Source organism: Curcuma longa, chromosome 1 (assembly GCF_044706935.1).
Source record: "Curcuma longa cultivar G26 ecotype Majalengka, Jawa Barat chromosome 1, ITB_CL_G26_1.1, whole genome shotgun sequence".
NCBI lineage: Eukaryota > Viridiplantae > Streptophyta > Magnoliopsida > Zingiberales > Zingiberaceae > Curcuma > Curcuma longa.
Window position 1 is genome coordinate 7682001 of NC_133861.1, and position 15569 is coordinate 7697569.

Consider the following 15569-nt stretch of genomic DNA (forward strand, 5'->3'; position numbering starts at 1 on the left):
TTATCCATCTTAAAAATTTATTTTTTTTTCAAATTAATATTGCTTAACACCTTAATTTATTTATATAGTTTTTTAAGTTCTTTAATGAATTTTGAATAAAACTGAAAGCTCTAAAGAGTTCACTTTTATTCTAAATTTATATCGTTACATTCATAATGATCCTCTAAATTTATCCATATTTTGATTTTTAATTTTGAAACCTTAATAAAAAAGATTTAAAAATATAAAATTAAAAGAACATTAATAAAAGCATGTATATATATATATATATATATTATTAGTTGTCTACCTTTTTTTAATAGCTATTTATAAGAGAAAAAAAGAAAGTAAAACAAACTAAAATAAAAAAATAAAAACTTAAAAAATTAAAAAATTAATTTAGTGTTAATTTAATCAAAATATTACCACTCATGTTGATTTTGTCAAAATATTATCATTTTTTATTGATTTCATCGGATCTTTAGTATCTTGGTGCTGATTTCGTTAAAAGATCATCATCTTTGTATTGATTTCATTAAAGTATTATCTTATTATAATGCTTTTCTAAAAATATGATTTACATACAAATCAAGTATTTATTCTTTTTGATATATCCACCGAATATCTCTAGTCTTTGATCATCATGTGGGTTGTTATTTTTTTATCCTCCTTTTCTTTTATTATTTTTTCTATTTGATTTCTCATTATGATTGTCTTATATATCAACAAAATCTTTCATTCTATTTGTTATGAATAAAATTTTTATCAGGAATAATCTTATTCGCCTTCTTGAAGTCAAATAAATAATCAAGTATGTTATCTTTTGAATTTTTTACATTTTATTTTCATCTTCTCGAATTCAAATAAATAAATTAATCAAATTTACTTTTTCAAATTTATTCATTATTCATTTTAGAATTGCTTTTTTTTTGATAAATCATGATTTTGAAACTTTTACTTTCTAAAAGTAGAAAAATAAAAGCATGCACCAAGATGGTGATTTTCTTTTAATTAGATATTTTATAATATTAAATAACCGCCATGAGCGCCGGTTGTCATCTCTTTCTCCTCTCTCTCTCTCTCTCTCTCTCTCTCACTCTACGTTTTCCCCCTTTCCCTCTTCCTCTCCACCACGTCGCAATGCGTTGCCGACGGCGATCTCCGGCGGCGATGCTTCTCCGATCTCCCCTTCCACTCGCATTCCTCCTCTTCATCCTCATCCTCCTGCGTCTCCCTCCCGCGGCTGTGGCCCTCGAGGTTCTCTCCAAATCGAAGCTCCAGAGTTGTGCTAGAGACTCCGAATCTGATAATCTCGCCTGCGATAAGAAGATCGTACTCAACTTGGCAGTTCCCAGTGGATCGGTAGTGAAACCCCATCTCTTCTTTTCGCTTTCCTCGTTACAATTTCTTCGTCGTACTTCTCGCGACGAGCCCTAAAAATAGAACAGACAAACGGTTTTCCTGTTCTCCAGAGTTCAATTGGAGGAATGTGATATCGTGTATTAATATATTTTGCGAATTGTGATTGTCTGGCAAATGGCAGAGTGGAGGGGAGGCTTCCATCGTCGCGGAATTAGTGGAAGTCCAGGAGAACGAGACGCAAAATATGCAGACGATTAGGGTGCCTCCGATCATAACGATCACCAAGTCTGCAGCATATGCACTTTACGAACTAACGTACATAAGGGTATGGACTTACGCATCGCTAATTCTGTAGATGTTTGTTCTCAGTTGAAACTGCATTGCTCTACTTATGCTGTGAAATTATTGATGTATTCCTTAATGTTTCTCTTGGTTGAGCTAAGTTCTCTTTTAGTAGCTTTTTTTCTTCGATAGCTATTCATTTTGAACAAGTATAATATTTTACTGATATTTAGGAATTTGAAAGGACTGCATTTTTCCATTTTGTGGCTGAAAGTTGGAATATTTTTTTTGAACTGCAAGAAGTTTAAATCAACAAATTCAAATATTTAGCTAGACAGAAAATCCCTGATTTGAACTGCAAGAAGTTTAAACCAGCAAGATGTCCTGCTGATTCATTAAGATATTTTTAAATTTGTTTTATAATGTTTTCCTGAGTTCTTTTGAGATTAGGTAATGAAGAATATATCCATCATGTTCTCTAACTGTAGATTCCTTTATTTTTGTTATGGGAACAAGTTTCCTTTTGAAAAATTCAACTTCCTAGTCATTTTCTCATCCCATTTTTTTCTCATTAAGTTAATAGTTCATTTGTTCTTCTAGACAGGAAGTACTTTGCTTGTATCATTTTTCTTGTATGTTTTTAAGTATCTTGAATGTGCTTGTCCTCAAGAAATAAAAGAATGTTTAATATTTATTTTTGAGATTTTTTTCATATGGGTTTGCATCATGTAACACTTTCACTTAAAATGTTGGTGTAGTGCCACTGTGCAAGACTGTTCATAGTAAGTTCTCATGTGTGGGTGTTACTATCATCAGCTATAACAAAATTTCTACAACTGAATGTTTTTTCTTCTTCTAGGATGTTTCATATAAACCAGAAGAATTTTATGTCAAAACACGAAAATGCAAACCAGATGCAAGTGCAGAAGTTGTTAAAATTTGTGAAAGGTGATCATCGTAACTCTTTGAAGTTTGTTCTACTCCTCTATAGGTGCATATTCACTTCTCAAGTTTATCAGTATTTTTTAGTTCAACATTAGTAATTCTTGTTTCCAATTTTTGCTAGGTTGAGGGATCAAGATGGTAATGTTATCGAGAATACTCAGGTTGTCTTTCATCTCCTTGAAAGCATTATGCATTAGCATTATTTTCTTTAAGTAAGCTTAAATAAAGTTGTCATTAATTATTTGTTAAATAACAAATACAAATAACATTGTTTATATAACCACCTAGAATTTTGACAGGTAGTTTCAAAGGGACTAATGATTCTGGTGTAAATTGCAATTTGATCACAAGATATATATGTTTCAAATGATGATTTTCTGCTAAATTTGAATTTTTAGATCCGATAGATTAATTGGCCTAATTGAGTGTTTCTCTACATATTTAAATATTATGCTACATTTTATATTCTCTTTTGTTCTAGCCAATTTGCTGTCCATGTGGACCGAGACATCGCGTTCCATCTTCCTGTGGGAACTTTTGTAAGTGTTTAAAATTATGGCTCCTTTTTCATAGCACTTCTATTTCCTATAAATGATGTTTCGATGTGTTTGAACAGTTGATAAATTGATGAAAGGGAAGGCAAATACTGCTCATTGTCTTCGATTTCCAGGTGATTGGTATGCCCATCAATAACCTTTCTTCCTTTCAAACTAGGTTGTCTTTTGTTGAACTTGGGCGTCCACTATTACCACTGCAAAAGTTAGTCTAATTCTTGATATCCTATATTCTTGCAAGGTTTCATGTATTTGGTATTGGAAAGAGGTCACTTGGGTTTAGTGTCCATATCAAAGTCAAGAAAGGATCTTCACTTTCGGTGGGTTTCCTGATGTCACTGATCACCTATAGTGTTTTTGAAATGTTTGATTAATCTGCAATTGTTTTAACCCTCATAAAGTTTGCAAAGGAAATCGTCATAAGGGAAATTCGATCATTTCCTGACTCAACATTCTAAATCCATATTTGAAATATACATTATCTATAATGCTCCTAGTTTGTTCATTCTATTTTTGCATTTTATGCTTTCTTAGGATGATAAATCGCTTTATCTGCATGAAATGACATGTTCATTGGATTGAATGCTATACTTATCTGTTAATCTTAGTGTTTTTGCAGGAAGTTATTGTTGGTCCTGAAAATAGAACAGTGTTATCAAATGACAAGTTCTTAAGAGTCAACTTAATTGGTGATTTCGTTGGATACACAAGTTTGCCGTCTTTTGAGGACTTCTATTTGGTGACACCAAGATCGGTATGTTTACAGGACTTCACTGTGTACTTCTTGACAATGCCCACATATAGTTTTTGAAAAAGAAATCGAGGCAATTTTTCAAAACAAAACTATCACTTCAAGTATTTCTTGCTTCCTAATAAGGTGTTTATCACCTATTATTCCACTTCATTGTGGTACTTCACTAGTTGGAAGGAGTAAAACACAACTTAACTTAGGTAATTTAAGGTCAAATGAGTATAGAAATTAAATTTTTATCGTAGAATTCAAACTTCAGAAGTAAAACAAGTTTTAAATGGGATGCAAAATGAAAAAGTAGTTGAGACCAAATGATATTCTGATCAAGGTATCGAAGTGTCTAGAAAAATAATGTATTGAATGACTTACAAAATTATTCAATTTGATATTGAAAAATAGAGGACAAGTACCTAATTCCTTTATATAAGAACAAAGGAGACGTACAAAATTGTACAAACTATAAAGGTATTAAACTAATAAGTCATATTATGAAATTTTAAGAAAGAATAATAGGAAAAAAACTAAGGAGATCATAATGACCGAAAATCAATTTGGATTTATGCTTGGAAGGTCGACAATAAAAGTTATACATCTTCTCAGACAACTAATTGAAAAATATCGAAAACAGAAACAACAAGACTTACACATGGTATTTGTTGACCTAAAAAAAGTTTATGATAAAGTCCCCCTAAAAAATTATTTGGAGAATTTTAAAAATTTACTCATCTAGTCCCTTTACTATCAATGTTCTTAAAAAGGTATGCATTTGTCTTTTTTTTTTTTTCCCTGTATTGCTAGGGTGCTCCAGGTCAACCAGAAAATCTTGGGCAGAATTTTTCAAGATGGATGTTGTTGGAGAGAGTGAGGTTCTCATTTGACGGCTTGGAGTGCAATAAAATCGGTGTCAGTTATGAAGCATACAGGTCCCAGCCAAATTTCTGCTCTTCCCCATTTTGGAGTTGCTTGCATAATCAACCGTGGCATTTTTGGGAAGTAAGTAATCTTGAAGAAGGCTTGTTCTTTTTCATTTATATTAATTTATTCATATTTGCATTTTAGTTAATTTCGTATTAATGGTTATCTTATCAACAGGCTGATCAAAACAGAATAAGGAGGAGTCAACCACCTCAATTTATGGTTGAGAGGAGGTTCGAAAGGATCAATCAACACCCAGTTAGGTTCAGGAAACACTATCATTTTCTCTTTAGATACCAAGTTAATAAATACAACTTATCTTGAACCTCTACAATTTATTGTTTTCAGAATGCTGGGAGTCATACGTTCTCAGTTGGGATAACTGAAGTCCTTAATTCTAATTTATTAATAGAGCTTAGTGCTGATGATATAGAATATGTCTATCAAAGGTATATTCTGACTGTGGACTGCTCATTCATTTGTTGTGTCTCACTTCCATGAGTAAACGTAGAAAGAGAATTCATATTTCTTCTAGTCAGTGATTATTCTTGCATAAATCATTAGCTACTATTAAGTACACAAAAACATATTAATGCCTGTATTGTGCTATAGATCTCTTTGTATGTTTTAAATGCTGCTTGAAATGGAAATCAAGAAACAATTGTTGCTAAACTTTGTGATTCACAGTGCTAGAAGTGAACAATAATCTGGTTTGCATGGTGAAACTGATGAATTAATGTGATGACTGGTGTTTCAGTAATCTTACTGGCAATAGCAAGGTTGCTTCTTCACAATCATCTTGAGACCTAGGTTAGAGCCATGGAAGTGCCTTTCTCTTCAATAAGGTTGGATAGTCCTCCAAAAACTTACACTGGTGGGGGCACTGTTCATAAAGACTTCCTTATCTGGAGTAGGCTCGACAAGTGAGATTGTTGTTGTAGAAACAATAGGGAAGTCAGACTGATAAGGAACATTATCTTTGTCTGTGAATGTAATTATTTTTTGCTGAACATCAGCCTTTAATATGGTTGGTTAGCAATACAAAAATACCTTTTTCTTTCAGGAGCCCTGGAAAGATCTTGAATATAATGATCCCTACCTTTGAAGCCTTATCACAATTTGGCACTGCAAGAATAGCAGCTAAGAACACCGGTAAACTAGAAGCATCTTATAGCTTAACGGTATGTATTATGTGTCTCACCCTTCTGGTATCGTGCAGTTACTATTAACAAATATTCATGACATTTGACCATACTATAAATTAGTATCTAATCTTTTGGCCAATTTTTATTGTGCAGTTTGACTGTCTCAGTGGCGTAAGTTTCATGGAGGTAAACCTATTTCTTTTCTTCCCTGCTATTTGCTAATGAAGTTATTGTGTATATATATTTTGTTATAATGGAGGAGAGCGTTAGGTGTTTTTTATGATCATAAAATATCTCTACTTAAAAGGAAAGTTACTTTGTTGTTGTATTTGAAAATGTGAATCATTCTTAATTACTATGATATTCTATTTGAGGCTTATTTTGTATTTTCTTAGATGATTCTTTTTGCATGACTTAAATTGTGGCATCCAACGGATGTAGGAGCAATTTTTCATAATGAAAGCAGACGAGGAGGTTACTCGGTCATTTTATCTTTATCCAACAACAGACCAAGCTGCAAAATATCAATGTGCAGGTTCAATCTGAAAGGAAATTTTGTTTGGTATTTGCTTTGTTACTACTTTCCCTTAGCATTCTTGTTGTATTCATGACTTCCAATCAACTTATTGCTCATGGGCAGCTATCTTGAAGGGTTCTGATTTTAGTGTACTTGATCGAGCAGAATGCCAGTTTACTACCACAGCTACCGTTCTTGATAATGGATCTCAGGTAAGTCGAATTCTGTTCAGTGTGAAGTTACCATACTGACTTTTGAATAGATAAGTAGCTTTTGATATTTCCCATTAGTATCACATTTATTCATTACATTTTTTATCCACTTTCTTTCAGCTTAGTTCTTAATATTGCAGATTCCTTCTTTCAACCAACCAAAGAAGCCTGGCGTTAATGGTTTCCTTGATGCTGTTAAGGGGGCCTGGAGCATGATATGGAATGGCTTGATGGATTTCTTTACAGGGAAAACCTGTAGGTATGCATCTTGCAATTATTGTAGTATGTCCATGAACTGCTTAATTAATATATTTTCTCTCATTTTGAATTATTTCCTTTTGTGCAGAAGCAAATGTCGAGGCTTCTTTCATTTTAGTTGCCACATACAATATGTATGTGTGAGTTGGATATTAATGTTTGGACTGCTTATAGCATCACTTCCGACAGGTATGTATGTGTTTTTTCATTTAGTTTCAAATCCACCATGAACATGCTGGACGAGTAACATCTCTGGAGTTGCAGTTGCTGTGCTCCTCTGGCTGCTGCATCAGAAAGGATTCTTTGATCCAACTTACGATTGGTTTAATGCACACTTTGGAGGTGGCACAAATCATAGAAATGAATACTCAAGGAATGCAAGAGATGCTAGGCATCCTCAGTCCAGACATCACAAATCAAAAGACCCCGATCTGCACTCCAAGCGCAGGCTAAAACCTTTGCATGTTTCACAGAAGCGAAAACCGGTTCATATGCATCATGTCCACAAACATAGAAACCATCACTATCCGCTTCCAGATGACAATCAGATTCATCTTCACAAGGTAAACCACAAACATAAACATGGTAGAAGCTACCTGTTTGCTCAAGACCACAAATCCAGTAAAAACCAACCACTATCGATTGAGATGAACGATATGAAAGAATTGAAGCACAATCATGTTCACCACCACCACCACCACCACCATCATCCTCACCGTAATGAAGAAAACCTTTGAGTAAAATCAGCAACATATGACTGTAAATGATACGTATGTTACAATTTCAGCTTTGTTATTGGTACAGATGCTTTTCCATTTCTTGTAAGTTAAAACTGAAGGAAGGAATAGTTCAGGTCTCCCCTTCCTTTTTTTTTTTTTTGTGCAATAAGAGGTGTTTATCTGTGAACAAAAGAAGATTTTTGTTCTTGTGATAACAGATCCTCGCTTATGCGATCGGTAAGCCCTTTTCCTCTAACAAAAACACTTTAGAACACCAGTCAGAACGTGATGACGGTTTAGCTAGTATTCAAAGTCAGATTCTCAACATATTATAGATTTGTCCAGGTGTAATCAGTGTCCTAGTTGGAGAAGAACTCTTCTTTGTTATGCAACTCTTTGTCTATCAACTCGTGCAGGTACGATTTGGAAGCAATCAATAGCACACTACGGGTCAAAAGCTAGCAGAACCGACAAAAGTCACAATTGGAATCAGCAGCTCCTGCTTTTGACATGTTAAGGTTTGCACTATACCTCTTAAAGTTTCTTGATGTCTAAGAATGAAAGTGTTGTCATTGTACCATGTATCTACTCTGTCATTCATCTTATCTTCTCATCAGTCATCGCTTATTGGATTGCACATGCATTCTTGATAGAAATAGATTGCTAATTATACTAACTTCTTGCACCTTGTTCTACGCTATCTTTCATCTTATCCGAAGGTCACCATCTCATCATTCTTGATATAAAGAGATTGTCAAATTCTACTGCATACTTACTGACAGGAGATGATAAGCAGATTATCTTTTAAGTTAGTCTTCTTGTTAACTTTTTTTTTTTTTAAATATAATCTAAGTGTACAGGTTTTGCCCTAATAATCTTAAAAGTAGAAGATATTCTCTTCTAATTTGTCTATCAAATAAATTTGAAGTACAATTTGTATATATTCAAAGGCCTACTTCTGGAATATCCATTCCTATTTAAATTCGAATTCTGATTTTTTTTTTACCGCATCAATAGGGACAGCTTTTAGTTTGATTTGCTAGTTTGGCATGATCGAGTTATCTAACCCAATTGCTCCTTTAGTCATTGGATTTGTTTGGCCTGATCGACTAGCTCAACCTGCTGTCTCCTTTAGGCCAACTTGCCTGTTTGCCTTGGCTAACCTGACTTAATTGATCCTACCAATTCATTTGGCTAGTTTAACTCTTGTAGATGGTATAAATTGCCTGTTTTGGTCGATCAACATGATGTGGTGTTTAATAATGAAATTTAGTGTTTGTGAGCGCCAATGAGGTTGACTAGCGTTTTTCATTGGTTGACTAGCATTTTATAACTATGAGCATACCTCGTACGATTGTGATCCTATACAGAATGGATTTAGGGTCAGGATCAGATTGATTGGGATTGGTTTGGATTGTAGAATCGTACAATCTTATTAAAAATTTTAAAATTTTAAGATATATAATTAATAATTTTTAAAAATATCTAAAAAGATAATTTATATATAAATAAATTAATAATTATATTCATAAAATAAAATATTATAAATTTTTTACTAATACTATAATGACAATCATATTCAATCACAAGCATGATGATCTAATTTAAAAGTCAACAAAGCATTCTTCAATAAAAAATATGTTATATGGTTTGTAACTTAAGATTGTACCAATTCTATTGATTATGCTCCGATTTTATTGATCCCATCGATATTGTTTGATTTTATTGTAAAAAATAATTCTACATTGTTTCCGCTCGAGATCGCCTTCGAATGAGTCACCGGACACCTGACTGGTATGTCGACTCACCAACATTGTACCCATGACCAGCGGAGGAGGACGTCGGACTTGGACGTGCCACTAAGCGCTAAGCTGTAAGGAGAAGGATGAGGGTGAGAACGGAGGTTGGGGATATCCTGGCTCAATCGCTTTGACGCTCAAGTCAAGCCGTAGCAACAGAGGAAAATGCGAAAAATGAGAAAGTAAGGATGTTCGTGGTCGTGTGTGTGTATACCTGCACCCGCAAGAAGCAAGGTCGTTTTATAGAAGTACGAGAGAGAAAGATGTCTTATCTAATTAATGAGAGTATCCTGTCAGTGAAGATTTTGTTAGAGGAGAGGTCCCATCGCCGATAAGGAGAATATCTAATTGTCGCTGTCGCCGTAGCAAAGGGTCCTATCACCCACGCTTATTACGGTATCTACCTATGCCATCATGACGCCTTAACGGAGCAGGTGAGCTATCCCAAATATCATATCACATTATGTGTCCTTCTGGCGATGATCTGATAAGCTGAATGACGGAGTGTTAGGAGTCGGACGTAGAGGGACTGAATTGTCAGACTTGGAGGGACCGAGCTGATTGAACACCAAGTAAGGCACCAGGCGAGTGGAGCTTGGGTGACAAAGATAGTCCAAGCTGAGGCTGCTCGAGACTGGGAGCCGAGAGGTTGCCTGAGACTGGGAGGCGAGACGCGGTCCGAGATGGAGCTCGGGGCTGAGTGGAAACTTAGCGAGGTGTTGAACCCGAGTGAAGTAGTCAGGTGTTGCGATTCAGGTCAAGTTGATTGCCAAGTCGGAGAGTCGAAGTTGGGCTGGTTCCCGAGTTGGGACCCGATCACCTTTCTAGGGTTGGGAGTGTGAGCGTGGAATTCGGTCATGGAGCCAGGGTGTGGGACCAAACCAGTCAACCTTGGGACCACGTCAATCAGCCCTAGAGTTAAGCTTTCAAGCCTTTTGTCTGACATATTGTCTCCAGTCGGATCAGGTCTTGACCTTCTAGATTAAGTTATACCAACTCTTAACATACACGATCCAAGAGAGAGTTGGTGCTTCCGGATCATAGGATTGTGTGATCTTACGATCTGGATCATAGGATCGTGCAATCATATGATCTAGATCATGATTCTGTAAACTATGATCAAGTGTGTTATATCTCATAATAGAATTATGAATAAGTATTATTTTATAAGGAGCTATGAATTGACTTAAGTGATATATGCGAGCCAGTGGAACAAGTAAGACTAGTAGAGTAAATGAACAAAGTAGGTCCCAAAATCAAGCAAATTATATTATGACTTTTCGATATTCTACAAATTCGATCACTTATCTCAACAACTAAGCATGCATCTCTAGCTACAAAACTATATTAATCCACTTCTTCAGCAAGAAGTGGATTAATATATTCCTTGTTGGTCTTGTCATCTCTCACTCGTACAAATTGATTTCACTATCTTTAGCTCTTTCCCTTGTATTCTTGCTTCCTTCCATATTGGCCACGAGAGTGGGCCAGGCCCTGCGCTTTGATGACTCGGATCCACGCACTTGTTCTACTCTTTTGCTAAAAGACACTGCAAGTAATGGTTGTCTAATAAAAAAATAATATAAAAAAACAAAAAAAACTTTAGAACGTTGTCACATTGTGTGGGGCAAGTAAATGCACCATCCCATTTCTTGCGCCAAGCAAACTAATTTCGTTCCATCGTTTATCCTCTTTTTAAAATTAAAAAAAGAATAGTCTTTGTCTTTCATTTGAGGTTTCAAGAGTTAAATATATATAAATTGGATCAATTCCTGGGCAGAAATTAAAAAAAAAAGGCGTTTTCCCCCTCAAATCAGAGGTCCCATTTTGATTTATTCTGTCTAAATTTTAAAAAGAGATGTTATAGTAGTTACAAAATTATAACTGTTACATATCACATATGTTATTGTAACTACGGTATTGTAACTACTGCAACTATAATAGTTGTAACAACTATAATTTCAAGCTGTTATAATTACAATAATTGTAGTAGTTATGAAATCGTAACTGTTAAAATATGTAGTAGTTATGAAATCGTAACTGTTAAAATATGAAAAATGACCTTAAATAAAGAGGATTAAAATTCTTCAGAGTATTCAAAAAACTTTTAAATGATATTTTTTGAACTTATTGAGTTGTTATAGATTCCACTTGCTAATAAATATAAATCTCTAAATGAGTTTTGATTTGATATATTATATATTCCGTGGTTCAATTCGAGATAAAAATTATGAACTCTTAAAACTTATATAATATCCATAGTAATTAAGATTTCGTAATTATTGTAATTTGCATTTGATTCAAAATTTAAGAGGAAAATATAGAAGAGAGGTAATAATAAAAATAATATATTAAATAATAATTATGTAATTATATATATGAGAGTGAGATATCTTTTTAATAAAAAAAATTAAAAAAGGAGATGTCTCTATGATTTGTTCATTTTTATTTATATTTTTTAGTATATTTATATATTTTTCTATATTTGGTATTAAAAGTTATAGTACTAATATTTAAAAGTAGTAAAAAAAAATCCTTTGTTAGATTCCAATCCACAAGCACAACAAAATAAGTTAGATTGCCAGCTCAGCAAAATGGATCTCAATTTCTCTTCGTCCACATGCAGCTCAAAATAATGAAATAATTTTTTTAAAAAATAATTTAAATATTTAATTTTTATTATCTAATTAATTTTAGAGATGACTAACACAATCTGAAATTGATTAATGATATTTTCAATAAATAGATATCCAAGGATAAATGAAACAATTATTCATTTTTAATAAATAGATTAATGAATTAATTTAGATATTTTCATTAATTATCTTATTAAAAGGATTAATGCACTGATAAATAGAGGAGGAAGCGTCCGCAGAAAATGTGAAAAAGGCAGCGCTGGAAGCCACTTCTGCAAATCCAACGGCGACGCCAGCGACCTCGCCCGCCCTCGAATGGATGTTGACCGCCGCCTCCGAATCCGCCTCCGCCTCCTGAGTTTGCCGCCCTCCACCAAGTCCGCCGGCGTAGACCTCCTACTCTCCTCCAAATCGCTCACCCTCTACCCCGCCGGCCCCTATTAGCTTCCGAAAGCTCGCTTCTTTACTCGCCGCCCGGCGGATTCAGATGCGCCGCTAGGGTTAGGGTTGTTTTTTTTTATGTTCCTCGATGGGGGCCGAGGTTTCGAGGGAGGGGATGAGCGGGGAGACGGGACTCGGGGACCTACCCGAGGGCTGCTTGGCGGAGATCATGCTCCGGCTTGATCCACCGGAGATCTGCCGGCTGGCCAGGCTCTGCCGCGCCTTCCATGGCGCGGCGTCATCTGACCTTGTTTGGGAGGCCAAATTGCCGGGCAATTATAGTTACTTGTTAGGGAAGGTTCTGGAGAACGAGAATTCTCGGGGAAGGAAGCTTAGCAAAAAAGAGATCTTTGCTTTGCTTTGTCGTCGCAATGCCTTCAACGGATCAAACACGGTACGAGAATTTCATCTCTTTGCTTTCCCTATTTTTTTTAATCTTAATTTCAGTTTAAAATTGGGAATAAAAATTGAAAGGGGGAGATTTTGTTCTATTCGCTTTTGTGTTTAACAGTAAAATATGGAAACATAACGTAAAAAACCTGATGCATAAACTGTATAACTCAAGAGGTGATCTTAAGCTTCCTCTGTCATTTATCTGATATGCATTGGAATTTTTTTGGTTTTGGTGGGATGTGTAGGAGTTTTTCCTGGAGAAAAACAGATGTTTGATTTGTATATCAATTTCTTCAAAGGAATTGTTAATAACGGGAATCAATGATAGGAGACACTGGAACTTTATTCCTACTCCTGAATCTAGGTAAATCCCTACCTCACCTGTTTTTGTTTGCTTCAACTTGTTATATACTTGCTTTGTTATCTTATGTTCTTCATTCTTGTCAAACTTATTCAGTGTTGTGCTTACTTGGAGGATAGGAAGTTGGATGGAAATGAAATTGTTTTAAGTCGTAGGAGAATATAAGAAATTTATTTTGTTATTTTGTTTTCTGCTCTATCCATTCTTTTTCTATACTTGGAAGGGAACGAATGGAAGGAAATGATATTTAGTATGTGTGTTTGCTAGATACTTTAACTTCATCTCCCTCTACACTCTCAGATTTGGGTTTGAAATAAAATAGAGGAATTGGACAGAACTATATTCCTTCTTCCTATAAACTTCTTTACAAGTAAACAAGTTAAGCTAATGATTCTGTTTCTTGTCCTTTTTTTTTCCTTTCCTTCTTCCATTCGTGCAAACACATTGTATGTCTTTCTTTGGTTCAGGATATTCATATGGTTAACTGCTTGTATCTGTTTCTCTTGTTCATCCATGTGTCTTATAAGATTGATTCAACTATACGAAAACTAGTTTAATTGCAAACTGTAAGTGTTGGGATGGATAGGAAGCCACTGTAGAAGTATGTTTTATCTGTAGTTTTTTGGTGTAACAGAAGAACACATGCTACAGTTGGAAACAATTATGCAATATGCAGGTTCAAATTATGATGGTGAAGAAGGAAACTGACATCGGTATTTCTTTGCCTGCTAGGTTTCACATGGTTGCATACCTTCACCAAACATGGTGGCTAGAGGTGCGCGGGGAATTAGAATTTTGCTTTCCCGAAGGCATGTACAGCCTATTTTTCCGACTTCATTTAGGTCGGGCTGCCAAACGACTTGGCCGCCGGGTTTGTAGCCCTGAGCACATACATGGATGGGACAAAAAGCCCGTAAAGTTTCAACTGTCGACATCGGACGGTCAGTTTGCTCAATCCAAGTGTTATTTAGATGAACCTGGAAGCTGGATCCATTACCATGTAGGCGATTTTATAAGTAGAAGCTGCAATATACCAATTAATATCAAGTTCTCTATGATTCAGATCGATTGTACTCACACAAAAGGAGGCCTATGTGTCGACTCAGTTTCCATTTTGCCTAAGGGCTTTCAACCGGCCTTTGATCCTGTCACTTTTAGCACAGCATAGGAGAACAATAGAATGTAGTGCTTCTTGCCCAAGGACTTTCAACCAGCCTTTGATCACACCATAGGAGCATGAATTGTTTGATAAAGAATTGCAGTAGAACCTAGTGTTTCTTGCTATCTGTTTTGATTTGGCTCGAGGGCTCTCAACCGGCCTTCGATCCCGACACTTTTAGCACAGCATAGGAGCATGAATTGTTCAATAAAGAAGCAGTAGAACCTAGTGTTTCTTGCTATCACAGAACCATGTACATATGTTGTCCTACAATGTAGTGCAGAGTGAGGCCTTGTCTTCTTTATCCCCTTGTGATGTATTTGTTTTATTGTGAAAATGAACATCTTTTAGAAGAAAATATTTCAACATTTATATCGAAATTTTAGATCTTGCTAACTTTATGTATGATAAGTGGCAAGAATGAATGAACCCTACTATCTCATTCTTACACTGCATTAACTATGAAGTGCATCTTTATTGTGTGGTGGGTGTTGTAGGGTTTCCATGCTAAGGATTGATCTTTGTAGCAAGGGACTAACCTATATAGTGTGATGTCTGTCTGGTCTCTTGAGCACTAGACCATCCTTGATCTGAATAGTGGGGTTGGCCTCTTAATGCCCTCTTAATTTTGGACTTGCCGCGCAAAGGTACGAGTCGATGGGTGCGGGCTCGATAGGGTAGAACTTCGATGCTTAAGTTAGTCTTTCGTCCAATGGAGGTTATAATGAACAAGTGAGATATCATGATCTCTAATAAAAAGAGATTAGAGGCAGGCTAGGATATTTTAAAATTTATTTAGTATATTTTTACATATATCTTAGAGTAAAATAATATATACAACTAGATCAAGTTATGTTTAAATATTTAATTGAATGTATAAATATTTATATAATTGTGAGTATTTTTTTAAATTTTTTATATTTTAAATAAACTTTGCATAATTCTTTAAAAAATTATATTAAGAATTGCATTATTTATTTTAAAAAGACTAGATTTTTTTTTTAAAAAAAGAGGAGCTTAATATTACACGTATTCTAAATCCACCCAAATACAGTCACCGACTGAGATACCCGCCGGCCACTACACCAGCAGGCTGTGGGACCCGATTATTTGATACAAAAGTTACTGCAATACTAGTCAA

At 35.0% G+C, this 15569-nt stretch overlaps 2 protein-coding genes across 3 annotated transcripts; both read left to right on the plus strand.

Annotated features, from left to right (window-relative positions):
* The first annotated feature begins 1119 nt into the window (after positions 1 to 1119).
* On the plus strand, positions 1120 to 7762 carry LOC141842481 (protein HAPLESS 2). Its single transcript, XM_074730650.1, has 18 exons — positions 1120 to 1341; positions 1523 to 1666; positions 2483 to 2571; positions 2690 to 2729; positions 3050 to 3107; positions 3185 to 3245; positions 3364 to 3442; positions 3742 to 3876; positions 4672 to 4866; positions 4966 to 5046; positions 5137 to 5237; positions 5852 to 5969; positions 6087 to 6119; positions 6375 to 6468; positions 6574 to 6662; positions 6803 to 6921; positions 7009 to 7109; positions 7185 to 7762. The coding sequence occupies exons 1-18, from the start codon at positions 1120 to 1122 to the stop codon at positions 7655 to 7657; spliced, it is 2232 nt and encodes a 743-aa protein (XP_074586751.1). The 3' UTR covers positions 7658 to 7762.
* A 4574-nt stretch (positions 7763 to 12336) lies between these two features.
* LOC141843221 (F-box protein PP2-A13-like) lies at positions 12337 to 14796 on the plus strand. Of its 2 annotated transcripts, XM_074731276.1 has the most exons (4): positions 12337 to 12909; positions 13154 to 13272; positions 14002 to 14210; positions 14333 to 14796. In XM_074731276.1, the coding sequence occupies exons 1-4, from the start codon at positions 12604 to 12606 to the stop codon at positions 14389 to 14391; spliced, it is 693 nt and encodes a 230-aa protein (XP_074587377.1). In that variant the 5' UTR covers positions 12337 to 12603; the 3' UTR covers positions 14392 to 14796. The 2 variants fall into 2 exon arrangements, with proteins under 2 accessions (XP_074587377.1, XP_074587372.1); XM_074731271.1 differs by having other exon boundaries at positions 14002 to 14796.
* The last annotated feature ends 773 nt before the right edge of the window (positions 14797 to 15569 follow it).